At 45.5% G+C, this 27,873-nt stretch overlaps 1 protein-coding gene across 2 annotated transcripts in view; it reads left to right on the top strand.

Annotated features, from left to right (window-relative positions):
* The window catches only part of LOC100739101 (cytochrome P450 4F6-like), a 46,639-nt gene extending 19,766 nt beyond the window's left edge, over positions 1-26,873 (top strand). Inside the window, exons 1-11 of one of the 2 annotated variants that reach the window (XM_021083610.1) lie at positions 9,252-9,663; positions 11,234-11,287; positions 11,384-11,511; positions 18,452-18,573; positions 19,316-19,586; positions 19,929-19,995; positions 20,206-20,335; positions 25,477-25,610; positions 25,691-25,755; positions 25,876-25,958; positions 26,168-26,873. In XM_021083610.1, coding sequence (XP_020939269.1) covers positions 9,540-9,663; positions 11,234-11,287; positions 11,384-11,511; positions 18,452-18,573; positions 19,316-19,586; positions 19,929-19,995; positions 20,206-20,335; positions 25,477-25,610; positions 25,691-25,755; positions 25,876-25,958; positions 26,168-26,345 — 1,356 coding nt within the window. In that variant the 5' untranslated portion in view covers positions 9,252-9,539 and the 3' untranslated portion in view covers positions 26,346-26,873. Of the gene's footprint in view, positions 1-9,251; positions 9,664-11,233; positions 11,288-11,383; positions 11,512-18,451; positions 18,574-19,315; positions 19,587-19,928; positions 19,996-20,205; positions 20,336-25,476; positions 25,611-25,690; positions 25,756-25,875; positions 25,959-26,167 lie in introns of those variants that run through there. The other variant, XM_021083611.1, reaches the window with a different exon arrangement.

Below are 27,873 nucleotides of genomic sequence, written 5' to 3'. Positions count from 1 at the left end.
GTGGCATCACTGATTTTCCTCTCGAAGCCTGTTTTCTCATCTTTAAAATCAGGAATAATCCCTTCTGAAAGAGTGGTCAAGATGATGTAAAGGAATCCTGTTCTTGGCACATAGTGGGTACAACAGACCGCTCTAGTTTCTAGTGTACATATCAATGGGAAGCTCTTTAAATTCAGGATATAAATGATGAAGATTTAAATTGAGTCAGGATGGTGGAGAAGGAGCTTCTCCTGTAGGGCAGTGGGATCAGAGGCATCTTTTGAGACACTGATGTGGGTTTGCTCCTTGGACTGGCATAGAGCTTTAGGGATCTAGTTGCCACAGCTGTGGCTTAGGTCATGACTGGGTCCTGAATCTTGATCCTGGCCTGGGAGCTCCATATGCCGCAGGGCATCCAAAAAATACTTGTGGACGACTATACATGGCATTCACCCTCTCCCTGTAAACGGATCAAAATACCCCCATCTAACTGTAGAACAAGTCACAGAGAACATCTATTGATTGCTGTCAGAAGACCTTAAACCTCCAAAAAGGGCAAGAAACCTCCCCATACCTGGGTTAGAACAGAGGAGAAGAAAAAAAAAAAAAAAAGAAGAAAGAAGCAGGATTGGACCAGCACTACTGAGAGGGAGCTGTGAAAGAGGAAAAACACTTTTTTGAAGCCATGTAACCAATACAGAGATCGCGCGAGAAACAGAGGGATCTCAAAGTCTCAGGGCAAAGCGCAGGAACTGGACTGAGGAGGGCCAAGCACGATGAGAAGCCATACACGACCATTTTGTACCAGCACTCCCAGACAACCACAGCCTGAGAGGCTGGGCGGGGGCTGGGTGCTGAGACCATCAGGGAGTGGACGTGGTTGGATGCGTGGAGACAGCCTGAGGGGCTCAGGGAGCTGTGTGCACTGGTCGGGGATAGGAGTGGATCGCACCAGCCAAGGGAACTCAGGAATCTGGCGCCCACAGGAGATGCAAGGCACCATTGTTGGAGAGGTCAGGGAGAGAGGACATGAGGAACACCCACAGGAATGTCTTTCCTTGTGGACTCTCGAGAGGGCAGAGTACAACCTCTGGCCTACAGAGAGGTCTTAACCGCTGTGGCTTGGAGCAGGGAGACCGTCTCAGCTCGCACAGTGCTCACAGGCAGTCATAGCCGGGAGCGTGCCTCTCTCCCTGGGCGATGTCGCCGGGAAGCGTGCCTATCCTCAAGACCGCTATAAGTGGCAGCTAGGGGGGCTAGGCATGACACTCGTTGCCTCTATGTCTGGCTCTGCAGGACGCTAGGCAAACGCCAGCAGTCATCTCACGCCCAGGGTGGGCGTGGCCCGCTACCGACAGGGTGTCTTGTGAAGGGCACCACTCTCTGCCTATCACCTCGGGAAGGTCGGCACACAGGTGGGCCCTGCAACCAAGCACCACAGCTTGCTGCTCTCATTCCTCTGGGAACACACACACCCTGGTGCTGCCACTGCCAAAATGCTCTAGGCATAGCATACCTCTGCCTGAAGGTCACAGTCACTTCCAGGCCCTGCAACTAGGAGCAGCTAATGGCGTCTGCCCACGGGTCTTTGCCACTGTCAAGGGCCCAGCGATAGGCACTGGCTACTAGCCTGCCCATTGCCCTCCATCTCCCTGGAAAGCACGCACAGCACCCTAAAAATACATAGTGAGCCCATCACAAAATACCCAGGGATGCTCTCACATATAAATAGCCATCCAAGGCTATAGTAATTGCTTTCCTAAAGTCACAGAATAAGAAAAAGATAAGTAAATGAGGAAGCTCAGGAATCATTCACAGTTAAAAGAACAACAGATTTTCCCCGAAGGAGCAAACAGAACTCTGCGTCTAATCAGACAGGCCGACTTCAAAAAGGAGCTAGGTGAAATTACTAAAAGGGATTAAGAGAAAAATATGAGTAATTTAGAGTAGATATGAACCGTAATGCAGATTCCTTTTAGAAAGGAACTAGAAAGTAAAGGAGGAGCAAGAAACATTAGAAAATTCACTTGCAGAGGTGCAAGCTGAGTTAGAGGCACTGAAGAGCAGAATGAATAATGCAGAGGAACCGAATTAATGACTTGGAAGATAAAATAATGGTAATCACCCAAATCGAGGACAGCAGACAGGAAACACTGAATGAAAAAACATGAAAGCAATATAAGAGATCTATGGGATACTATAAAGTGGGCAAGCTATGCATACTAGGGATTGAACTCATGGATACTAGTTCACACCTGAGCCACAACAGGATCTCTGCAGTTCCTACTCATTACATACCCATTAAAACTCATAGACTTGAGTTTGGGTTTTATTATTGTTTCCTGCGATGTTGGGTCAGTTTTGGTTTTGTTCTTCTCATCCTTAGCTGGAATCAACTCCTGTGTCTGTGGTCTATGTGTGGGTTTGTAGAACAGCTCTGGCTGACCAGGTTCAGCTCTGTCATGTTTGGGGTTTTGGCTAAGCTATCAGCTGTGGTCTAGGATAGCCTTGGTGGGACCGGTGGACTCTTGCTTTTGTCCTTCTCCTCCAGTAGTGTAGCTGGGCTTGATTGCATGGTGGAGACTGCTCCAGGGAGCAATCAGAAACATGCAGTATGGCCTGCCAAAAACTGAATCAAGCAGAAACAGACCAACTGAACAGACGATCACTAGAAATGAAATTGAAGAAGTTCATAAAATCACTCCCTACAAATAAAAGTCCAGGACCAAGATGGCTTCACAGGTGAATTTTATCAACATATTAAAGAGGAATTGGTGCCCTCCTCCTTAAACTCTTTCAAACGGTTGAAGAAGACGGAACATGCCCAAAGACAATCTATGAGGCCACCATCACCCTCATTCCAAAACCAGGCAGAGATACCACCAAAAAAAGAAAACTATCACCCAATATCATTGATGAATATAGATGAAAAATTCTCAAACAAAATCTTAGCCCAACCGAATCCAACAACATATCAAAAACATCATACACCATGACCAGGTTTGGTTCATCCCAGGTTCACAAGGATGGTTCAACATACGCAAATCAACTCAGCATCATACACACATTAACAAAAAAAAGTCAAAAATCATATGATCGTCGTCAATAGACGCAGAAAAAGCATTTGACAAAGTTCAACATCCATTCATGATCAAGACCCTCGCCAAAGTGGGTATAGAGGGAACATTCCTGAACATAATCAAAGCCATTTAATGAGAAAACCCACAGCAAATATAATCCTCAATGGGGAAAACTGAAAGCTTCTCACTCAAATCTGGAAGAAGACAGGGATTCCTACTCTCACACTGCTCTTCAACATAGTTTTGGAAGTCCTAGCCATAGCAATTAGACAAACAAAGAATAAAAGGCATCCATATAGGAAGAGAAGAGATCAAACTGTCACTGTATGCAGACGACATGATACTTTACATAGAAACCTTAAGACTCAACCCAAAACTACTCAACTGATTAATAAACTCAGCAAAGTAGCAGATATAAGATTAACAGTCAGAAGTCAGTCGCATTTCTATATACCAGCAATGAACTATTAGAAAGGAATCCAAAAATACGATACCTTTAAAATTGCACTCACAAATCAAATACCTCGGATACACCTGACAAGGAGTACCTTTACCTTATAGCCAAAACTATAAACTTAATCAAAGAAGATGTAAAGAAATGGAAGATATTCCATGTTCAAGGATTGGAAAATCAATATTGTAAAAATGGCCATACTACCAAAGCAATCTACAGATTCAATGCAATCCCTATCCAATGACCAGGACATTTTCACAGAACTAGAACAAACATCCAAAATTTATATGAACACAAAAGACCCAGAATCGCCAAAACAATCCTGAGAACAAAAACCAAGCAGGAGGCATAACTCTCCCAGACTTCAAGAAATACTACAAAGCCACAGTCATCAAAACAGTTGGTACTGGTATCAAAACAGACAGACAGACCAATGGAACAGAAATAGAGAACCCGGACATAAACCCTGACACCTAGGGTCAATTAATCTTTGACAAGGGAGGCAAGAACATAAAATGGGAAAAGGAAAGTCTATTTCAGCAAGCATGGCTGGGAAATCCTGGACAGCTGCATGCAAGCAATGAAACTAGAACACAGCCCTCACACCATGCACAAAAATAAACCCAAATGGCTGAAAGACTTAAATATACGACAGGACACCATCAAACTCCTAGAAGAAAACATAGGCAAAACACTCTCTGACATCCAAATCATGAATATTTTCTTCAGGGCAGTCTCCCAAAGCAATAGAACGAGAAGCAAAAATAAACCCATGGGACCTCATCAAACTGAAAAGCTTTTGCCACAGCAAAGGAAACCCAAAAGAAAACAAAAAGACAACTTACAGAATGGGAGAAATAGTTTCAAATGATGCAACGGACAAGAGCTTAATCTCTAGAAATATAAGCAACTTATACAACTCAACAGCAAAAAAACCAATCAAGCAATGGAAAAATGGGCAAAAAGACCTGAATAGACATTCTTCAAAAGAAGATATACAGATGGCCAGCAAACACATGAAAAAATGCTCAAGCACATCGCTGATTATAGAGAAATGCAAATCAAAACTACATGAGATACCACCTCACACCAGTCAGAATGGCCATCATTAATAAATCCACAAATAACAAGTGCTGGAGGGGCCGTGGAGAAAAGGGAACCCTCCTGCACTGCTGGTGGGAATGTAAACTGGTACAGCACTATGGAGAACAGTTTGGGAGATACCTTTAGAAATCTATACATAGAATTCCATATGATCCGCAATCCCACTCTTGGGCATCTATCTGCACAACTCTACTTAAAAGAGACACATGCACCCGCATGTTCATTGCAGCACTATTCAAAAATAGCCAGGACAATGGAAACAACCCAAATGTCATCGACGAGAGGATTGGATTCGGAAGAGGTGGTATATATACACCATGGAATACTCCTCAGCCATAAAAAGGATGACATCATGCCATTTGCAGCAACATGGATGGAACTAGAGAATCTCATCCTGAGTGAAATGAGCCAGAAAGACAAAGGCAAAATACCATATGATATCACTTATATCTGGAATCTAATATCCAGCACAAATGAACATCTCCTCAGAGAGAAATCATGGACTTGGAGAAGAGAGCTTGTGTTGCCTGATGGGAGGGGGAGGGAGTGGGAGGGATCGGGAGCTTGGCCTTATCAGACACAACCTAGAATAGATTTACAAAGGAGATCCTGCTGAATAGCATTGAGAACTATGTCTAGATACTCATGTTGCAACAGAAGAAATGGTGGGGGAAAAAAACTGTAATTGTTAATGTATACATGTAAAGAAACCTGACCCCTTGCTGTACAGTGGGAAAATAAAATAAAAAAAAAAAGAAAAAAAAGAAATAAACCAGAAAATAAAAAAAAAAAGAAACATGCAGTATGGAGTTCTCTCTGTGGTGCAGTGGGTTTATGATCTGGTTTGTCTCTGTGGAGGTGCGGGTTTGATCCCCTGGCCCAGCCTAGTAGATTAAGGGTGCAGCGTTGCTGCAGCTTGTGGCTAGAACTTCCATATGCCCTGGGGATGTCTGAAAACATGTGGCAGCTTTTGAAGCCTAGTTTCAAAACTAGCACACCATAGTTTTCTGTTCCTGCTGGTTGAAGCATGTCACATACTCAGCTCATATTCAGCATGTGAAGAGAGAAGGTTCCACCTCCTAATGGAAGAGCCACAAAGTCTTCATTACAAAGAGTGAATGACATTTTTGCAGTTGTCCTACCAACTATGGTAATGACGAAGATGATGATGGTAGTTAATGGTTATTTAACAGTTATTTTTTAAATGAAGTTAAGTAATTGAGTACTGGAATAGTACCCTAAAAGGGAAAACATAAAAGTGGTAGTTCTAGTTAAAATGAATCCTTGGAAATTAGTCGGGTGTGATCATATAACTTAACCTTGATTTATGACGATTTTAGCAAAACTCTAGCACAATTCCAGATGATGCAAAGTCTTCATTTTCCTCCAAAAACGTTCTAATTACCGTAGTTTGAACATCTTGTTTTCTATACTAAGGTTTTATTGGTCAGAGAAGCTAACATTACTTTTTATGATGATGATGATAATGATGGCCATGCCCCCAGCATGTAGGATTCCCCGGGGCCAGGGATTGGACCCGTGTCCAATAGCTATAACCAGAGAAATAGCAGTGACAACACTAGATCCTTAACCTGATGAGCCACAGGGAACTCCTCATTATTATTAATAAAATATAAGCCTATGTGTTCAACTAAGGTAAATGATAATAACTAATCTTTTCATAAAAGTACATTTTTTGTAACTTCAGAACTACTGTAAATAACGGTTATTTCACACTTTTGGAAATCCCAAACAGTGGGGCCATTTGTTTGACATGTGTTGCTTAATTTATTTACATTCCTACGAAGCAGAGATTATGACAATTGCCAACACTATAGAGGATGAAATGGGAGGCAGTGAAGTTAGGGGCTTGCCAAGGATCACACACTAGGAAGGATGCTATGTGTGGTGGCACACCAAACTCTAACTTGGTTTTGTCTATACCAAGCATTTCATCTGAAGTGTTACTAAATATTTGAGTGCTGGAAAAGCCCAGTGGGAAAGCAATGAATAGACCAAGGGCACCCAGAACATAAGAGGCAGAGCTGGACCCTTGAACTCAGGTCTCCTGACTCCCAGCTCTGGGGGCTTGATGTCTTGATGAGGACAGCTTCCACTACCACCTCATGCCTGGGCATCCTGGGGGTGGGTGCCTAGGGCAGAGACCAAGAGACAGAGGTCTGGGGGAGTGCATCTTGGTGTTTGGGTTGGAGAGGGGCTCAGGGGAGGCAATACCCAGCCCAAGCTCTGCCCTCTTCTCCTGTCCAGGCCAAGTGGCAGCGCTTGGCCTCAGAAGGCCACACCCGTCTGGAGATGTTTGAACACATCAGCCTCATGACTCTGGACAGTCTGCAGAATGTGGTCTTCCAGTTTTGGACAGCAACTGCCAGGAGTGAGTCTTGTCCCAGGGCCTGGAACCATGAGCCATAGACCCAAGGGAGTGGATGGGGTAGGGGGAGGACTGAGCAGGGTGATCAGAAGGGCCCTCCCTAGGTTACATGTCTCAGCCAGCCCCTGAGGCAGCAGGAATGTTACAGAGTTACTGCAGTTCTGGCTCCCCATCCAAGGGCTTGGCATTGGAGGCTTGTGTTGACCTCTCTTCTCTCCTTCCGTGTTTGTTCCTGTGTGATCTTGGCTGAGTCCCTCTCCCTGTCTGGACTGATCTCATCAAGTGTCTCAGGGTCATCAGGGAGCAGGGAGTGGGTGACAAAGGCGAATAAGACTTATATTCCCTTGACTGGAGCACCTGGGACTATTTGTCAGGCTTGATTGGGTCCTCATGAGGGTGAGAATGCTTGACCAGGAGGGGACCCATGCTTCTTCCTCTTGTGGGGTATGTGGTTTCAGCTTCCTCATTTGTAAATGGCATGATTTATGGGAGTGTCCATAGGTTCAGGAGAGATAGCTGGCTTGCTGGGAGATACTATGATAAATTGATGGATAGACAGGATGTTTTAGATAGCTAGATAGATAGATAGCTAGATAGATAGATAGGTAGGTAGACAGATAGATAGACGGATAGATAGATAGACTGTCAGACAGAATGCACTGTGCACAGAGCCTGGGCAGTAGAACAGACTCATAGGTGGGAGAGGCTGCCCTAGTTGATAGGTAGAGTTCACATCTGTCCTGTGGCATCTTCCAGGGCTGGAAGGTCCCAGAACTTTAGACCCTTCACCATCCAAGGACAGAAGCCATATGGACTGGTCAGAACATGAGAAGATGTGGGACCCAAACCCAGGACAAGTCTTGGTCACTGTACCACCCACAAATCTCCCCCATGAGGACCTCTTCCTGTGGCCACCTCTGTCTGTGCAGATTCTGACACAGCGTCCAACTGTAGGGGCTCCTTCTGGGGAGTGATGGCCCTTGCCTTGGCTGCAAGTGCCCCCATGGAGCAGGGCTTGAGGGACTTAACTCCACTGGTGGCCAACTGTCCCCAGAGACAGAGGATCTGGCTGGGCCCCGCCATCTTCCTCATTCTTTCTGCCACTGTGTTATTGCCTGGTCTGTCACTGACACCACAGGTGGGTGCTGTGTCAGCATCTGAGTGCTGCGAGCCCTTCCCTGCCTCACTTCTGCACAGCTCTTGCAGGTCCCAAAGCCCCTCCTGAACTTGGGCTTCCTTTGTCATGTCTTTCTTTCATTTATTTTCCAACCCCATTCTGGACACTGTTTGAGGATTCTTGGGGAGATAGCCCCAGACTCTGCCTGGAGGAACCCTGATCTTGCATGCAGAGGCAGAGACACCCAATCTCTGTGGCCAGATAGGTCTGAGGGAGAGACGGGCTGGCAGACCCAGAGAGGAAGCAAGGCTTCTGCCATCAGGCAGGCTGAAAGGCTTCTGGAGGAAAAGTGATGCAAGTGGGTCTGGAAAAAATTGCAGGCATTTGTTTTTTGAGCAAGAAAGGAAAGTGTATTCTGTGGAGAGGACTAGTGCACTCAGAGGCCTGGAGGTGACAGAGTGAGGATTTGGCTTTTGAGCACTTGGGAGTTCCCTGCAGCTACAGTGATAGCAGTGAGGGTTAGAGAAATAGTGGTGAGGAGAGTAGGGGTCACAGGACTTCAAGACAAGGTAGTGGCAGGAGATTGATCCTGAGAGCGAAGGGGAGCTGTGGAAAGGGTGTAGATGAGGAGAATCAGAGTTGTTGAGTTGAAGATGTGTGGAATGACAGAGAAATCGGGCAGAGAGAGAAATACAGAGAGAGGACTGAGAGAGACATGCAGAGAGATATAAATGGAGCAAAGAAATGTACATACACATATATAAATATACTATCTATCCATCATTTTCCATTCATCCATCGTCTTCCTCCTCTCAGCTATCTTCGTCTAGCTATCCATCCATATATAATCTATTTATCTAGCCATCATCTATATCCATCCGTCTATCCATAATATATTTATCTATCCATTATCTATCATAGAATTTGCATCATGCCTCCATCCATCCGTCTTTCTATCCACCCATCATCTAAAATTTTACCTATTCATCCATCCATTTATCTTTCTATCTACCCATAATTATCTATCTATCTATCTATCTATCTATCTATCTATCTATCTATCCATCCATCCATCCATCCATCCATCCATCGATCCAAATATATCTATCCACCCATCCTTCTGTTATCTCTCTTGCTTCCCCGCCCCGTCTCTCTTTCTGTCAAAATTCAGAGATGAAGAGAATAAGGGCACAGAGAGAGTCACTAGGATACATATGAAAAAAGAGAGGCCAGCAGAGAGAAGCTGACTTGTTGAGATAGAGAAAAGTATAGGTTAATAATCCAGGTAGCGGGGGGAAAAAGGGGTGAGTGAGTGTGGTGGCTTGGGAATGGAGTGGGCACTTGCAGTTTCTGAGGCCCTCTGTCAGGCCTGGACCCATCCTCACTCATTCCCAGGCGAAGAACAATGAAGAGGGCATGCGGCTGGTAGAAGATCTCAGCCACTGCTTCCGCGACGTCCATCTCTGGTGGCTAGGGCCCTTGTACCCCGTCCTGCGGCTTGTCCACCCCAACTTTGTTGCTCCCCTGCTCCAGGCCCCAGGTATCTCCTGGTAGCCCTCCCTACCCCAGGCTCCCCCTGCCCCTGCTCCAAGCCCTTCCCACTCCTCCACAGACCAGGTTGAGCAGGGGTATGGGCAGCATCGACAGAGACTGCTGGTTCCTCTGGCAGGTCCTTGCTCTCTCTGGTTGCCAAAATCTCTTCCAGTTTTGGGTGGTGGTGTAACTCAACCTGTTGGTCTAAGAAGGGATCTCTTGAGTGAAAGCTCAGGAGCATTGCTCAGGCATGGCTGGATCTAGGTTTTCAAGCAGTGTCATTGGAATCTGTCTTCATCTCAAAGCTGTGTGTTCTTCTTCTTCATGCTGGTAAGATGAATCCAGAAGGTCATCCCGCTGACAAGTGAGCTCACGCCCACAGACCCAGGAAAGTTGCAGAATTCCCTAAAGTGGAGTGGCCTGGGTCACAGGGACCACTTCATCACCTAATAACTGCAGCTGAATTGGTGAGGCCTGAGTGTCATATGGTCGGCTCTGGAGCAGGGGATGGGTGGCACAGCTGCCTCATAACTACTTGGGTTGACGGTGAGGAAGTATGGGGTGCTGGTCCCAGGAAAGGAGATAGACATTGGACAGGCAGATACTGCAGCTATTCATCACTAGCCACCCTGCTAGTGGGCATTTCCAGGGTGGGAAAAAGAGGTTCAGGGAAGCATAGTAACTTCTCAAGGCCACGTAGCATGTGAAGCTTGCCTCCTAGTTCTGTGTATTCTCTGCTGCCTGAGCTGCCTCTGATGGAAGGAACTCTAAGCCAGAAGGTGATGTGGGGTAGGGAGATGGCCAGGGTACTGTGTGTGTGGGGCAGGGATACCACCCGACCTCAGGTTAGCCCACTGTGTCTGATTGGTCCTGGGGCCTCTGGAGGCTTAAGGGACAGGAGAGCTCTTCATGGTGGATGGAGCTCAGTATCTGAGTGGGACAGCATCTTCTGGTCCCTTTCAGCACAGAGGGTCCCTTGAGCCTAAGCACCTGATGCTAAGGGTAGGGTGAAGGAGGATACTGAGGAAGTCTAGGTCACGCCAGACTCTGTCTGTGCCCTTAATGGGACAGTGTTTAAGTCCTATCTGGGGCCTCTCTGTGGGACATGCTAAGATTGTGTCATGTTGCCTCAGGCCCAGGTCAGGGCTATGCCATGTTAGGACATATCATGTATGCTGTTTCATGTTAAGGCATGCTAATATATATTGGGGTGATGTTGGGTGTTCTAGGAGATGTCAGAGAGTGATGGGGCAAATGTGGTGTACTAGGTTCCTGATAGGTTCCTGTGCTTGGGTGTGTAGAACAGATTAGTCCTCCTAAGAACCGCGTCAAGGTGTGCCGAGACCTGTTGTGCCATGTTGGATTGCATCTAAGTATGTAGGAGTGTGTGTGTTGGCTCTGCCTTTGTTCTACTCTGTGCTGCAGCCTGGTCTTGTCCTCTCTTACCTCCCCCCTCCTCCCTGTTTCCCCTGCCCTTGGTCCCATTCCTGCCATGCTGGGATTGGAGGGGGAATGTAGAGCAAAAGTCCCTCCCTTTCTCCTCTCCATGGTCCCTGATGTTCCATCTCTCATGTCAGCCACCATCATACCCAAGGATATGCTTTTCTACAGCTTCCTGAAGCCCTGGCTGGGTGAGTAACGGGGAGTGACGGAGGTTGGGGACAACCTTGGGGGTCTGGGGGAAGGTACTGCCCTTCTTGCTCATTCCCCATGGCTGCCCCTGCTAGGGGTTGGGCTCCTGCTGAGTGCTGGTGAGAAGTGGAGCCACCAGCGCCGCCTGCTGACACCTGCCTTCCACTTTGATATCTTGAAGTCATATGTGAAGATTTTCAACAGGAGTGCAGACATCATGCATGTGAGTTTCTTGAACCCAGGTTCCCAGCTGGAGCCTTGGGAAAGGCGGAGTGGCCTCGGACACAAATAGTCTGGAATCCTGCTCTGCTGAATGGCTTTTTGTGTGTGTGTGTGTGGGGGTGGCATCACTGATTTTCCTCTCGAAGCCTGTTTTCTCATCTTTAAAATCAGGATAATAATCCCTTCTGAAAGAGTGGTCAAGATGATGTAAAGGAATCCTGTTCTTGGCACATAGTGGGTACACAGACCGCTCTAGTTTCTAGTGTACATCATGGAAGCTCTTTAAATTCAGGATATAAATGATGAAGATTTAAATTGAGTCAGGATGGTGGAGAAGGAGCTTCTCCTGTAGGGCAGTGGGATCAGAGGCATCTTTTGAGACACTGATGTGGGTTTGCTCCTTGGACTGGCATAGAGCTTTAGGGATCTAGTTGCCACAGCTGTGGCTTAGGTCATGACTGTGGTCCTGATCTGATCCCTGGCCTGGGAGCTCCATATGCCGCAGGGCATCCAAAAATACTTGTGGACGACTATACATGGCATTCACCCTCTCCTGTAAACGGATCAAAATACCCCCATCTACATGTAGAACAAGTCACAGAGAACATCTATTGATTGCTGTCAGAAGACCTTAAACCTCCAAAAAGGGCAAGAAACCCTCCCCATACCTGGGTAGAACAGAGGAGAAGAAAAAAAAAAAAAAAAGAGAGAAAGAAGCAGGATTGGACCAGCACTACTGAGAGGGAGCTGTGAAAGAGGAAAAACACTTTTTTGAAGCCATGTAACCAATACAGAGATCCGCGAGAACAGAGGGATCTCAAAGTCTCAGGGCAAAGCGCAGGAACTGGACTGAGGAGGGCCAAGCACGATGAGAGCCATACAGACCATTTGTACCAGCACTCCCAGACACCACAGCCTGAGAGGCTGGGCGGGGGCTGGGTGCTGAGACTCAGGGAGTGGACTAGGGTTGGATGCGTGGAGACAGCCTGAGGGGCCAGGGAGCTGTGTGCCACTGGTCGGGGAGTGGATCGCCACAGCCAAGGGAACTCAGGAGATCTGGGCCCACAGGAGATGCAAGGCACCATTGTTGGAGAGGTCAGGGGAGGAGGCAGAGAACACCACAGGAATGTCTTTCCTTGTGGACTCTCAGAGGGCAGGGAACCTCTGGCACAGGCTAAGGTGGTGAGGGCAGGGAACCTCTAGTGCAGGCTACAGGCTATGGGATGCCTCTTCTGTGGGCTATGTGTAGCCGGGCACTGCTTCCTCAGGCTAAGGGCAGCAGGGGGCTAAGCATGACACTGTGTCTCTTGCATGGTCTGCAGGCAGTAGGGGCAAACCACAGCAGTCATCTCAGACCCCAGAGGTGGGCGTGGCCCGCTACCACTAGGGGTCTGTGAAGAGGCACCACCTGCTGCCTCAGTCACCTCGGAGGTCGGCACACAGGTGGGCCCTGCAACCAAGCACCACCAGTTGGTGCTCTCATTCCTCTGGGAACACACACACCCTGGTGCTGCCACTGCCAAATGCTCTAGGCATAGCATACCTCTGCCTGAAGTCACAGTCACTTCCCAGGGCCCTGCAACTAGGAGCAGCTATGCCGTCTGCCCACGGGTCTTTGCCACTGTCAAGGCCCAGCGATAGGCACTGGCTACTAGCCCTGCCCATTGCCTCCATCTCCCTGGAAGCACGCACAGCACCCTAAAAATACATAGTGAGCCATCACAAAATACCCAGGGATGCTCTCACATATAAATAGCCATCCAAGGCTATAGTAATTGCTTTCCCTAAAGTCACAGAATAAGAAAAAGATAAGTGAAATGAAGAAGCTCAGGAATCATTCACAGTTAAAAGAACAACAGATTTTCCCCGAAGGAGCAAACAGAACTCTGCAGTCTAACAGACACCGACTTCAAAAAGGAGCTAGTGAAATTACTAAAGGGATTAAGAGAAAATATGAAGTAATTTAGAGTAGATATGAACCGTAATGCAGATTCCTTTAGAAAGGAACTAGAAAGTAAAAGGAGGAGCCAAGAAACATTAGAAAATTCACTTGCAGAGGTGCAAGCTGAGTTAGAGGCACTGAAGAGCAGAATGAATAATGCAGAGGAACGAATTAATGACTTGGAAGATAAAATAATGGTAATCACCCAATCAGGACAGCAGACAGAAAACTGAATGAAAAAACATGAAAGCAATATAAGAGATCTATGGGATACTATAAAGTGGGCCAAGCTATGCATACTAGGGATTGAACTCATGGATACTAGTTCACACTGAGCCACAACAGGATCTCCTGCAGTTCCTACTCATTACATACCACATTAAACTCATAGACTTGAGTTTGGGTTTATTATTGTTCCTGCGATGTTGGGTCAGTTTTGTTTTGTTCTTCTCATCTTAGCTGGAATCACTCCTGTGTCTGTGGTCATGTGTGGGTTTGGTAGACAGCTCTGCTGACCCAGGTTCAGCTCTGTCACATGTTTGGGGTTTGGCTAGCTATCAGCTGGTCTAGGATAGCCTTGGTGGGACCGTGGACTCTTGCTTTTGTCCTTCCTCCTCCAGTAGGTTAGCCTGGGCTTGATTGCATGGTGGAGACTGCTCCAAGGGAGCAATCAGAAACATGCAGTATGGCCTGCCAAAACTGAATCAAGCAGAAACAGACCAACTGAACAGACCGATCACTAGAAATGAAATTGAAGAAGTCATAAAATCACTCCCTACAAATAAAAGTCCAGGACCAGATGGCTTCACAGGTGAATTTTATCAAACATATAAAGAGGAATTGGTGCCCCTCCTCCTTAAACTCTTTCAAAAGGTTGAAGAAGACGGAACATGCCCAAAGACAATCTATGAGGCCACCATCACCCTCATTCCAAAACCAGGCAGAGATACCACCAAAAAAGAAAACTATCACCCAATATCATTGATGAATATAGATGCAAAAATTCTCAACAAAATCTTAGCCAACCGAATCCAACAACATATCAAAAACATCATACACCATGACCAGGTTGGTTCATCCCAGGTTCACAAGGATGGTTCAACATACGCAAATCAATCAGCATCATACACCACATTAACAAAAAAAAAGTCAAAAATCATATGATCGTCTCAATAGACGCAGAAAAAGCATTTGACAAAGTTCAACATCCATTCATGATCAAGACCCTCGCCAAAGTGGGTATAGAGGGAACATTCCTGAACATAATCAAAGCCATTTATGAGAAACCCACAGCAAATATAATCCTCAATGGGGAAAAACTGAAAGCCTTCTCACTCAAATCTGGAACAAGACAGGGATGCCCACTCTCACCACTGCTCTTCAACATCATTTTGGAAGTCTTAGCCACAGCAATTAGACAAAAAAAGAAATAAAAGGCATCCATATAGGAAGAGAAGAGATCAAACTGTCACTGTATGCAGATGACATGATTCTATACCTAGAAACCCTAAGGACTCAACCCCAAAACTCCTTGAACTGATTAATAAATTCAGCAAAGGAGCAGGATATGAGATTCACATTCAGAAGTCAGTTGCATTTCTGTATACCAGCAATGAACTATTAGAAAAGGAATACAAAAATACGATACCTTTTAAAATTGTACCACACAAAATCAAATACCTCGGAATACACCTGACCAAGGAGGTAAAGGACCTATATGCCGAGAACTATAAAACCTTAATCAAAGAAATCAAAGAAGATGTAAAGAAATGGAAAGATATTCCATGTTCCTGGATTGGGAAAATCAATATTGTGAAAATGGCCATCCTACCCAAAGCAATCTACAGATTCAATGCAATCCCTATCAAATTACCCATGACATTTTTCACAGAACTAGAACAAACAATCCAAATATTTATATGGAACAACAAAAGACCCAGAATCGCCAAAGCAATCCTGAGAAACAAAAACCAAGCAGGAGGCATAACTCTCCCAGACTTCAAGAAATACTACAAAGCCACAGTCATCAAAACAGTGTGGTACTGGTATCAAAACAGACAGACAGACCAATGGAACAGAATAGAGAACCCGGACATAAACCCTGACACCTAGGGTCAATTAATCTTGACAAGGGAGGCAAGAACATAAAATGGGAAAAGGAAAGTCTATTCAGCAAGCATGGCTGGGAAACCTGGACAGCTGCATGCAAAGCAATGAAACTAGAACACACCCTCACACCATGCACAAAAATAAACTCCAAATGGCTGAAAGACTTAAATATACGACAGGACACCATCAAACTCCTAGAAGAAAACATAGGCAAAACACTCTCTGACATCAACATCATGAATATTTTCTCAGGGCAGTCTCCCAAAGCAATAGAAACGAGAGCAAAAATAAACCCATGGGACCTCATCAAACTGAAAAGCTTTTGCACAGCAAAGGAAACCCAAAAGAAAACAAAAAGACAACTTACAGAATGGGAGAAAATAGTTTCAAATGATGCAACGGACAAGAGCTTAATCTCTAGAATATATAAGCAACTTATACAACTCAACAGCAAAAAAACCAATCAAGCAATGGAAAAATGGGCAAAAGACCTGAATAGACATTTCTTCAAAGAAGATATACAGATGGCCAGCAAACACATGAAAAAATGCTCAACATCGCTGATTATAAGAGAAATGCAAATCAAAACTACCATGAGATACCACCTCACACCAGTCAGAATGGCCATCATTAATAAATCCACAAATAACAAGTGCTGGAGGGGCCGTGGAGAAAAGGGAACCCTCCTGCACTGCTGGTGGGAATGTAAACTGGTACAGCCACTATGGAGAACAGTTTGGAGATACCTTAGAAATCTATACATAGAACTTCCATATGATCCCGCAATCCCACTCTTGGGCATCTATCTGCACAAAACTCTACTTAAAAGAGACACATGCACCCGCATGTTCATTGCAGCACTATTCACAATAGCCAGGACATGGAAACAACCCAAATGTCCATCGACAGAGGATTGGATTCGGAAGAGGTGGTATATATACACAATGGAATACTCCTCAGCCATAAAAAAAGGATGACATCATGCCATTTGCAGCAACATGGATGGAACTAGAGAATCTCATCCTGAGTGAAATGAGCCAGAAAGACAAAGGCAAATACCATATGATATCACTTATATCTGGAATCTAATATCCAGCACAAATGAACATCTCCTCAGAAGAGAAAATCATGGACTTGGAGAAGAGACTTGTGGTTGCCTGATGGGAGGGGGAGGGAGTGGGAGGGATCGGGAGCTTGGGCTTATCAGACACAACCTAGAATAGATTTACAAGGAGATCCTGCTGAATAGCATTGAGAACTATGTCTAGATACTCATGTTGCAACAGAAGAAATGGTGGGGGAAAAACTGTAATTGTAATGTATACATGTAAAGATAACCTGACCCCTTGCTGTACAGTGGGAAAATAAAATAAAAAAAAAAAAGAAAAAAAAAGAAATAAAACCAGAAAATAAAAAAAAAAAAAGAAACATGCAGTATGGAGTTCTCTCTGTGGTGCAGTGGGTTTATGATCTGGTTTGTCTCTGTGGAGGTGCGGGTTTGATCCCTGGCCCAGCCTAGTAGATTAAGGGTGCAGCGTTGCTGCAGCTGTGGCTAGAACTTCCATATGCCCTGGGGATGTCTGAAAAAACATGTGGCAGCTTTTGAAGCCTAGTTTCAAAACTAGCACACCATAGTTTTCTGTTCCTGCTGGTTGAAGCATGTCACATACTCAGCTCATATTCAGCATGTGAAGAGAGAGGTTCCACCTCCTAATGGAAGAGCCACAAAGTCTCATTACAAAGAGTGAATGACATTTTTGCAGTTGTCTACCACTATGGTAATGACGAAGATGATGATGGTAGTTAATGGTTATTTAACAGTTATTTTTTAAATGAAGTTAAGTAATTGAGTAACTGGAATAGTACCCTAAAAGGGAAAACATAAAGTGGTAGTTCTAGTTAAAATGAATCCTTGGAAATTAGTCGGGTGTGATCATATAACTTAACCTTGATTTTATGACGATTTTAGCAACTCTAGCACAATTCTAGATGATGCAAAGTCTTCATTTTCTCCAAAAACGTCTAATTACCGTAGTTTGAACATCTTGTTTTCTATACTAGGTTTATTGGTCAGAGAAGCTAACATTACTTTTTATGATGATGATGATAATGATGGCCATGCCCCCAGCATGTAGGAATTCCCCGGGGCCAGGGATTGGACCCGTGCCATAGCTATAACCAGAGAAATAGCAGTGACAACACTAGATCCTTAACCTGATGAGCCACAGGGAACTCCTCATTATTATTAATAAAAATATAAGCCTATGTGTTCAACTAAGGTAAATGATAATAACTAATATTTTCATAAAAGATACATTTTTGTAACTTCAGACACTACTGTAAATAACGGTTATTTCACACTTATTGGAAATCCCAAACAGTGGGGCCATTTGTTGACATGTGTTGCTTAATTTATTTTTACATTCCTACGAAGCAGAGATTATGACAATTGCCACACTATAGAGGATGAAATGGGAGGCCAGTGAAGTTAGGGGCTTGCCAAGGATCACACACTAGGAAGGATGCTATGTGTGGTGGCACACCAACTCTAACTTGGTTTGTCTAATACCAAAGCAGTTCATCTGAAGTGTTACTAAATATTTGATGCTGGAAAAGCCCAGTGGAAAGCAATGAATAGACCAAGGGCACCCAGAACCTAAGAGGCAGAGCTGGACCTTGAACTCAGGTCTCCTGACTCCCAGCTCTGGGGGCTTGATGTCTTGATAGGAACAGCTTCCACTCCCACTCATGCCCTGGGCATCCTTGGGGGTGGGTGCCTAGGGCAGAGACCAAGAGACAGGGTCTGGGGAGTGCATCTTGGTGTTTGGGGTTGGAGAGGGGCTCAGGGGAGGCAATACCCAGCCCAAGCTCTGCCCTCTTCTCTGTCCAGGCCAAGTGGCAGCGCTTGGCCTCAGAAGGCCACACCCGTCTGGAGATGTTTGAACACATCAGCCTCATGACTCTGGACAGTCTGCAGAAATGTGTCTTCAGTTTTGACAGCAACTGCCAGGAGTGAGTCTTGTCCCAGGGCCTGGAACCATGAGCCATAGACCCAAGGGAGTGGATGGGGTAGGGGGAGGACTGAGCAGGGTGATCAGAAGGGCCCTCCTGGAGGAGGTGGGTGAGGGGTGGACACTGAAGGTCAGGAAGGGGAAAGAGAAGGTGAGATCCTCTTGGTCAGGCAGAACTGCTTGATAGAGGCCAGGAAGCTAGTGTGAGCCAAGTGGGTGTAAGAGTGAGGAGAGACATTGGAAATAAGGTTGGAGGAGTGGGCAGGGGCTATAGCTTAAGGACATTCCAAAGCCAGACAAAGAGGATATGAACTTTTTGCTGAGGTTTCCAGGGAGCCAGGGAAGGTGCTCAAGCAGATGTGGGTTGTGGTCAAAGCGGAGTTTGGACATCTGACTTGGGCAAAGCCTGGCTGTCATGTGGACAGAGGATGGAAGGAGACCCCAGAGAGGAGGAAGCTTGACGTTGGTGGGGAAAATGGGGCAGATTTGGGAGAAGCTGAGGAAGAATGGCAGGGGCAGATATTGTGTAGGAGCGAGGAGAGATGAGCGTGATTCTCAAGCTCCGCCCTGAGATCTAGGACATGAGGCAGTTGACAGAGATGGGAGGCAGCGAGAGAAACCTGATGGGAGGGCACTCTTTTCTGGCTGGGATGTGGTCCTGGGTTCCTGACTGGAAGGGCTCCCAGGGTTTCCTGTGTGTTAAGGAGCTGCTTCTCAAGGCTCTCTCTGGTGTGACTGTGTAGGAAACCCAGTGAATACATTGCTGCAATCTCCGAGCTCAGTGCCCTGGTGACAAAACGGAATGAGCAGATCTTCCTGCACAAGGACTTCCTGTACTACCTCACCCCCGAAGGGAGGCGCTTCCGCAAGGCCTGCCGCCTGGTGCACGACTTCACAGATGCCGTCATCCAGGAGCGGCGTCGCACCCTCATTAGTCAGGGTTCCCAAGACTTCCTTAGGGCCAAGGCTAAGGCCAAGACTTTGGACTTCATTGATGTGCTCCTGCTGGCCAAGGTAGGCTTCTCTGGGATCTAAATTCAAGAGGTAGGTAGACTGGATCTTGGTTTCACATGTCAGAGCAAAGAACATGGACTTGATCGAGAGAGGGCTAGGGAGTCACAGAGGGTGCTTGAGGAAGGGAGGGACAGGTCGGTGAGGAGTTTCAGACGTGGCTGTGTAGAAGGCTGCCTGGAAGGAGTAAACAGGAGGCAGGAGACCAAGGAGGAGGGCTGTGGGGTGGGCTCTGGAGCTGACGAGGGGATGATCCTGTTTGGATGGTGGAGCTTCAGGGACAATTTCAGGTTAGGCTCAGGTGTCCTCTGAGCTGATGTGATTTGGGGGGTGCTTTCTCTCCAGGATGAAGACGGGAAAGGACTGTCAGATGAGGACATCCGAGCCGAGGCTGACACCTTCATGTTTGCGGGTGAGGGTCCCGGTGTGGGACTTCGGAACAGGCAGGGGTCTCTTCATGTGAGGGACTTGGCTGGTGGCCCTGGATCACCCCGTTTGGCCATCTTTCCCATGTTATTTGAGGTGGCGAGGGTGGGGTGGGGGGCGTCTTACCATGAGGGTGCTGTCGACCCTTTGGTGCTGAAGTATCCCAGAGACCCAAGCCTGTTTGGCTGCCCTTCAGGCCATGACACCACCGCCAGTGGCCTCTCCTGGGTCCTGTACAACCTGGCAAAGCATCCGGAGTACCAGGAGCGCTGCCGGCAGGAGGTGCAAGAGCTCCTGAGGGACCGTGAGCCTAAGGAGATTGAATGGTGCGTGCATGTCCACATGGTGTCTTCCTGAACCCTTCTTATTGGCTCTAGTCCCCAGCTGGGAAAGGGGAAACAAATATATATTTATTATTCTGTCATTATTGCTTAGTGGGCATAGGAGCAGAGCCCATAGGCAAAGTGTGGTGCCCAGTCTGAACAGCTGAGGCTTTGGGGATGAGAAGATCTGAGTGTCTTCATTAATGCCCCACTAACTGGCTATGTGACTTAAGAAAATCAGTCCCCTTTTTCTGAATAGTGTTTTCTCCTCTATGAATTGGGGGGTGGGGTGAGGAATCTCCCCTCCACAGGTGCTACTTGGAGAATTGTGACAATGCAGAACAGATGCAGCACAGTACATGTTCAATATATTAACATCCTCTCTCCTCCCTTGCTCTTCTGCTTGAAGTTGCATTGTTTCTCCAAAGACCCCCATTGCCCTGAATTTTTGCTCTTTCCTCTAATTCCCATCTAATATTCTATCCCAGGGGTTCCGAGGAAATCTCTCGGGGGTCCACCTCTTTGCTCAGGAAACATATCTATACTTCCCCTTTTCCAGTTCAGAGTCTAGTCCCATTTGAGTCCTACATGGTCCAGCCTGGGGCAGAGAGGAAAGGAGGTGAGGCTTCATAGTGAAGAAGTGAATATCGATTTGCCACCTGGATGTGGTTATTGGATGGTGCTGCAAGCCATGGGGGTAACTTGTGCAAAGGCCAGGATGGAAGCATGCAAGAGTGAGCCTGGGATGTCTGGGAGGAGATAAAGGTGGTTGGCTCCTTGTGAAATCTACAGTGTGAGGATCAGAGAGGTTCTTGTTAAAGCTGGATCTGGTAATGGAAGCCCTTGTTGGAGTGCTTTGGAAAGGACATTAAGAGTTTTCAAAGGTATCAGTTCAAGTCCTTTGGGACTCCAATATTGGATAAAAAATAAAAATAGGCTGGGTGTTGCCTTTAGTGAAGCGTCACATGGGGCAATAATGATTAGACATTTGTGGCCCACTGTGCTCAGTCATTGGCTGTAGGCTGCCTGGGAAAGTGTGACCTTGCTGTGAACGCTATAGCAGAGCCCAGGGATCCTATAGCTGGAGGCTGTCAGGTAACAGCACTCCTTGAAGTTGTACAGCAAGTTTCTTTTTCTTCCTTCCTTCCTTCCTTTCTTCCTTCCTTTCTTTCTTTCTTTCTTTCTTTCTTTCTTTCTTTCTTTCTTTCTTTCTTTCTTTCTTTCTTTCTTTCTTTCTTTCTTTCTTTCTCTCTCTCTCTCTCTCTCTCTCTCTCTCTCTCTCTCTCTTTCTTTCTTTCTTTCTTTCTTTCTTCCTTTCTTCCTTTCTTCCTTTCTTTCTTCTTTTTAGTGCTGCACCCATGGCATATGGGAGTTCCCAGTCTAAGGGTTGAATTGAAGCTGTATTTGTTGGCCTGTCTCACAGCCACATGAACTCTGGATCTGAGATGTGTTTGCTGCCTATACCACAGCTCATGGCAATACTGTATTCTTAAACCACTGAGTGAGGCCAGGGAATGAACCTGCATCCTCATGTATACTAGTAGGGTTCATTACTGCTGAGCCACAGCAGGAACTCCAGCTAGTTCTTTCTTGAAAGGAGATCCATGACTAACATAGGAGAGTGATGGGGAGCATTGAAGATCTTTGAGCAAGGGAGGAAAGAGGTCTGATGTATTAGAAATATCTCTTTGCAGCTACAGGGGCAACCTGGAGGGAATGAGATGCAGTCTGGGTGATAAGGGGGAAGATTATGGGCCAAAGGCTAATGGATGGAGAGAAAGTGTTGGTCTGGATAAATATTTTGGAGGTAGTACCCTCAACGTGAAGGTTTGCTCAGCACAGCAGTCCTTGAGGTGGAAAGATGTTTTTGTGCTTCTTTCAACTTCAAAAAAAATTAGGCACTTGGTAAAATCTAAACAGTATGAACATAAGCTTCCCATCAACCACCCCAGGCTTACTGAGATATAATTGTCATATAACATTCTACAAGCTTAAGGTGTACAACATGGTGATTTGATATATGTATATATTGCAGAATAATTACAATAAAGTTGTTTAAGACATCCATCACCTCCCATAAGCCTCTGTCAGACACCAGCATCCCAAACCCATCCCTTCCTTCAATGGTTTCCTGTGTCCTTCCAGACATTGTTCAGTCTGTCCCTACATTAATCTGTTCACAGTCTCTCTTGCCTTATTCATTCTATCTTATGTCTCTACAGCTCAGAGTATATACAGAGCTTCCAGGCATGATCCTTGACAATATAGCTTCAAGATCCTTTCATTTATTAGGTTTCGGGAAACTAATTTTGAATTGCAAAGTCAATAATGAGAGTAGGTGGGTTTTTTTTTTTTTTTGCACCCAATGAAACATCCTGATAAGATTAGGTTATTAGAGTTTAATATAAACAGACACACACATTTGGTCATTTGTTCTTTTCAGTCAATAATGTGTCTTAGAGCTCCTTCTCTCTGAGTGTGTATAGCATTGCTTAGTTTACCCAAGCTGCTTCTGTGGGGGACATTTACATAATATAATATATAATTTGCAGTTATAATAGATATTGCCAAGTTGCTTTTCAGTATCTCTGTCCTGATTTACTCTGCAGATTTACCATGCATGGTGGGACAGAACCAGTTAATCCCTATATCCTTCTTCTTGATGGCTATATAACATTCCATTATATGGATGTATCATAATTTATCTAAACATTCCCCCATCAATTTGTATCTTTTCCAAGCCTGTTACTACAATCAACCTGATGCAGTGTACATCCACTTTGCGTATATGTGTGGATGTCTTTCTCAGACTAATTCCTAGAAGTGGTGTTCTTGGATCAAAGACTGTTAGAGTATTGCATTTTAATAGCTCTTGGCAAATTCATTCCTACAAACAGATTTTAAGAGTGCCCATTTCCTTGTATCCTCATCAACAGTGTGCATTATAAAATTTAAAAATTTGCCCTTCTCTTAGGTGAAATATAGTTTGTTACTTCAGTGAACATCACTTTAAATATTGGTAAAGTTGGGCACTGCTTTCCTATTTTGACCAACCACATATATTTATTTTTCTGTAGAGTGTCAGTTTTCATAATTTGTCCTTTAAATTTTTACTTTTATCCTAGTCATTTTTTCCTTACCGAGTTATAGAAACTATTTAAATGTAAGGAAATTCAATTACTTTTTCTTATGCAAGAATTATTCCCCAGATTGTCTTTTGACTTTATCTTGGTTTGGTTTCATTTATTTGTTGTCAAATATATTAACTTTTTTTTTCCTTCACAGCTCCTTTACTTAAAAAAAATATTGGGAAGTTACCGGTGTGGCTCAGTGGTAACGTGTGCAACTAGTACCATGAGGATGCAGGTTTGATCTCTGGCCTTGCTCAGTGGGTTACAGATCCAGTGTTGCTGTGAGATGTGGTGTAGGTTGCAGATGTTGCTCGGATCCTGCCATTGCTGTGGCTGTGACGAAGGCCAGCAACTGTAGCTCCAATTAGATGCCCAGCCAGGGAACTTCCATATGCTTTGGGTGCAGCCCTACAAAGAAAAAAAATGCTTAGAAAATACTTTCATACTCTAGGACTAAAATGTAAACATCTTGCTTGTATTTCTCTAATGGATTTATTTATTTAAAAAGGTTTTATTTGAGTTCCCATTGTGGCTCATTGAGTCAAGGATTGACTAGTATCCATGAGAATGTGGGTTTGATCCATGGCCTCAGTGGGTTAGGATCCAGTGTTGTCATGAGCTGTGGTATAGGTTGCAGACCAGCATGGATCTGGTATGGCTGTGGCTGTGGCTGTGGTGTAGGCTGGCAGCTGCAGCTCCATTTCAACCCCTAGCCAGGGAACTTCCATATGCTGTAGGTGTGGCCCCAAAAAGACAAAAAAAGGAAACAATTCTGTGTATAAGTTAATTTTATTTAATATTGTTATTATTATTATTTCTTAATCCTTATTGCATATGAAATCTGTATTGGTATAAGTACTGAGGTAGGGGTCTACAGTTTTTTCTAAATGGCTAACTAGTTGTCCCAACAGAATTTAGTGTTTATTTTCTATTTGTCTTAGGATTTTATTGTGTGTGTGTGGGTGTTTGCTTTTTTTTTTTAGGGCCACACCTGTGGCATACTGCAGTTCTCAGGCTAGGGATCAAACTGGAGCTGCAGCTGCTGGCCTACGCCACAGTCACAGAAATGCCAGATACATGTCGTGTCTGCAACCTACACCATAGCTTGTGGTAGTATGGAATCCTTAACCCACAAATGAGACCAGGGATGGAACCTGCATTCTCATGGATACAAGTCAGCTTCTTAACCTGCTGAGTCACAACAGGAATTACAAATTGACCTAGCTTTTGGTGAACTTTAATTCTTTCAAACTGAATACAATTACCACCTTCCTTTTCCTCTTCCTCCAAAACTAGATTTTTATTAGATTGCATTGATTATGTTGACTGATTTAGAAAGAACTGACACCTTAATAATATTAGGTCATTTCACCCCAGAGAGTGGAGTAGGTCTTACTCATTCATGTAAACCCATAAATTCATTATAGAGAATTGTTTTTGCTTTTTAAGCTGATTATATAATTCAAAAAACTTTTAAATGCAAATATATTAATACTTTTAAGGATACCAGTAACTGTTGTGTTTTTGCTCAGAAATGCTTCTAAAATACCAGTTTGTTTTCTTCTAGTGACTTTTGTGATTTTGATATTGTAATGCTTAAATCTTTGCTTCATCTTGAATTTACTTTATTGTTCGTTTGTTTGGGAATGCACATGCAGCATATGGAATTTTCCAGGCTGGGGTCCGAATTTGAGCTGCAGCTACAGGCCTTCTCCACAGCCACAACAATGCAGAATCCGAGCCTCATCTGCAATCTCTACCACAGCTCTCATTAATGCTGTATTCTTCACCCATTGAGCAAGGACAGGGATCAAACCTGCGCCCTTATGGATACTAGTCAGGTTCATTATTGCTTAGCCACACTGGGAACTCCCTTGAATTTATTTTATTATAGGAGTGAGGGTCAGTGGGAGGTGGAGAGAGTGTCTCACAGGACAGCATCAGGGCCCAGGGGTGTCTCTGTTTTTGCTCCTTGGATAATTGATTTTTTTTTGTGCGTGTGGGGATCCATAGGGATGATCTGGCTCAGTTGCCCTTCCTGACCATGTGCATCAAGGAGAGTCTGCGGCTGCATCCCCCAGTCACTATCATCTCTCGCTGCTGTACCCAGGATGTTGTGCTCCCAGATGGCCGGGTCATCCCCAAAGGTGCCCAAAATTTCAGAGGGAGGAGGGAGGTGGTCCTGTCAGCTGAGCCCTCATCCTGACTGCCTCCTCCTTCCCCACAGGGAACATCTGTGTCATCAGTATCTTTGGGATTCATCACAACCCATCCATCTGGCCAGACCCCGAGGTGCTGCCCCCACTTGGGGAATCAGACACTTCCCCTCTACTCTATCTACATCTGTCTTTTCTGGGGGTGTCCGGGTGTCCTGAGAAACCCCACCCAGCAGGCCTATCCTCTCTGCCCCAGGTATACAATCCCTTCCGCTTTGATCCAGAAAGTCCCCAGAAGAGGTCACCTCTGGCTTTTATTCCCTTTTCGGCAGGGCCGAGGTAAGGCTGGTGGGTGTGTGAAGCGGGGATGGTGTGAAGACAGGGGTGGGGTACAGGGGACATGCAAGCCCAGGTTGGGGTGGTCTCAGGCATGGTTAGCCTCCTTCTCTATCCCTGCAGGAGGGGATAGGTGTCCCAGGTAGTTTCTGGGCCTGATGGGGCCTGATGGGGACCTGGGTGCAGTCAGAGCCCCTACTCTCACCCCGCAGGAACTGCATTGGGCAGACGTTTGCCATGACAGAGATGAAGGTGGTCCTGGCACTCACACTGCTGCGCTTCCGCGTCCTGCCAGATGAGGAGGAGCCGCGCAGGAAGCCAGAGATAGTCCTGCGGGCAGAGGGCGGCCTTTGGCTGCGGGTGGAGCCACTGCGTGGAGGCCAGCAGTGACCCACCACCTCCTGGCCTGGGGTCTACCCTAACCCTAGACACTTCACTTTGTGGAGTCCCAGGAATAAAACTGTGCTGAACCTCAAGAGAGCCAGCAGGGGGCTCTTGGGTCTCATGAGGATCCAGGGGGGCGGGTGTAGCTGAGAAGGTGGAGGACTGGGATGGAGGGCAATACTGACATGGGAGTGGGGTCAGGAGGACAGAACTACTCTTTAGGGAAGGTGGAGCAGAGAGCTAGATACAGAGGACCTGGATCCACCGCTCCTTGCCATTAGACTACCAAAGTTACCATCCCTGTCTGCCATTTACTAGCTGTTTTGCTTGGGGAAATTGTTTATCTTTCTAAGGCTTAGTTCCTTTATTACAGAGTGGTAGCCACCTTCTTGCACTGTTGTTGGGATTGAATAAGCAAGCCTGTCTCAAACGACTGAGTCAATATCTGGTAAATGTCAGTACTCAATAGGGGTGAATTTCCTCCCATCTTTTTTCCCTCACTTTGTCAAATTAAAATGTTTTAAAACCCTCAAAGTTGTGTTTAAATTTTGGAAAATGTGGAAACCTGCTGTTGAAGAAATCTATCTTTAGAAGATTCAGTAAATTCAAAACCTCCACAGTTGCATCTGTGGTATAGTTCCAGGGGGTTTTTATGTGAAGCTGGCTCGAAGCTAGGAAGTGAAATTTGTTTTTCCCCTCAGAGAGGCATGACCGTGGACTTCATTCTCATTAGATGTTCTAGGAAGTGGGGTCAAGTGGGTCCACACCAGTGAGGAATAGTGAGAGGGCACGTGTGGGGTTGCTCTTTCAGAACCTGGCACAGCAGCTGCCCCAGGCCTTGCCCCATTCAGCCCACAGGGTGTCCTGTATAGAGTCCTAGTCTCAGAGCCTTTGAGGGGCCCAGAGGTTGGGGGACAGAAGACTTACTGTCTCCAAAACCAGAAAGAAGCCTTGTAACGTGAAATGAGTAAATATTTAATCTATTCTAAAGTGAAAATCACATTTGTTTTTCTTTGCGTTCAGAGTTCTTATTTAAATTTTTTTAAGCAAATATTTATCGAGGGCCTTCTGTATGCCAGGCATCATTCTAGATGCAGAGGACACGGCACAAACATGATGCACAGCAGTGTCTGCTATCACAGAAGCGACTTTCTACTGAAAGGAAATACGCATTTTTAAAAAAGTTTAAAAACCCTGAGTTTGAAGGTTAAGTGTGGAAAAAACCAAGTAGGAAAAAGAGATAGGGCATGTGAGAATGCAATTCAAATAGAGTCCTCAGGGAAAAACTCACTGAAAAGGTAGCTTTTGAGTAAAAGAGAGGGAAGGAGTGAGCTATGAGGGTTTACGGGGGAAGAATATTCTAAGCCAGGGATTCTTTTTTTTTTTCTTTTTTTTCCTTCTTAGAGCCACACTCATGGCATATGGAAGATCCAGGCTAGGGGTCAAATCAGTGGCTGCTGGTCTATGCCACAGCCATAGCATCATGGGATCCGAGCCGCATCTGTGACCTACACCACAGCTCACAGCAATGCCA

Source organism: Sus scrofa, chromosome 2 (assembly GCF_000003025.6).
Source record: "Sus scrofa isolate TJ Tabasco breed Duroc chromosome 2, Sscrofa11.1, whole genome shotgun sequence".
Lineage (NCBI taxonomy): Eukaryota > Metazoa > Chordata > Mammalia > Artiodactyla > Suidae > Sus > Sus scrofa.
This window is presented reverse-complemented; position numbering and strand designations above follow the sequence as displayed.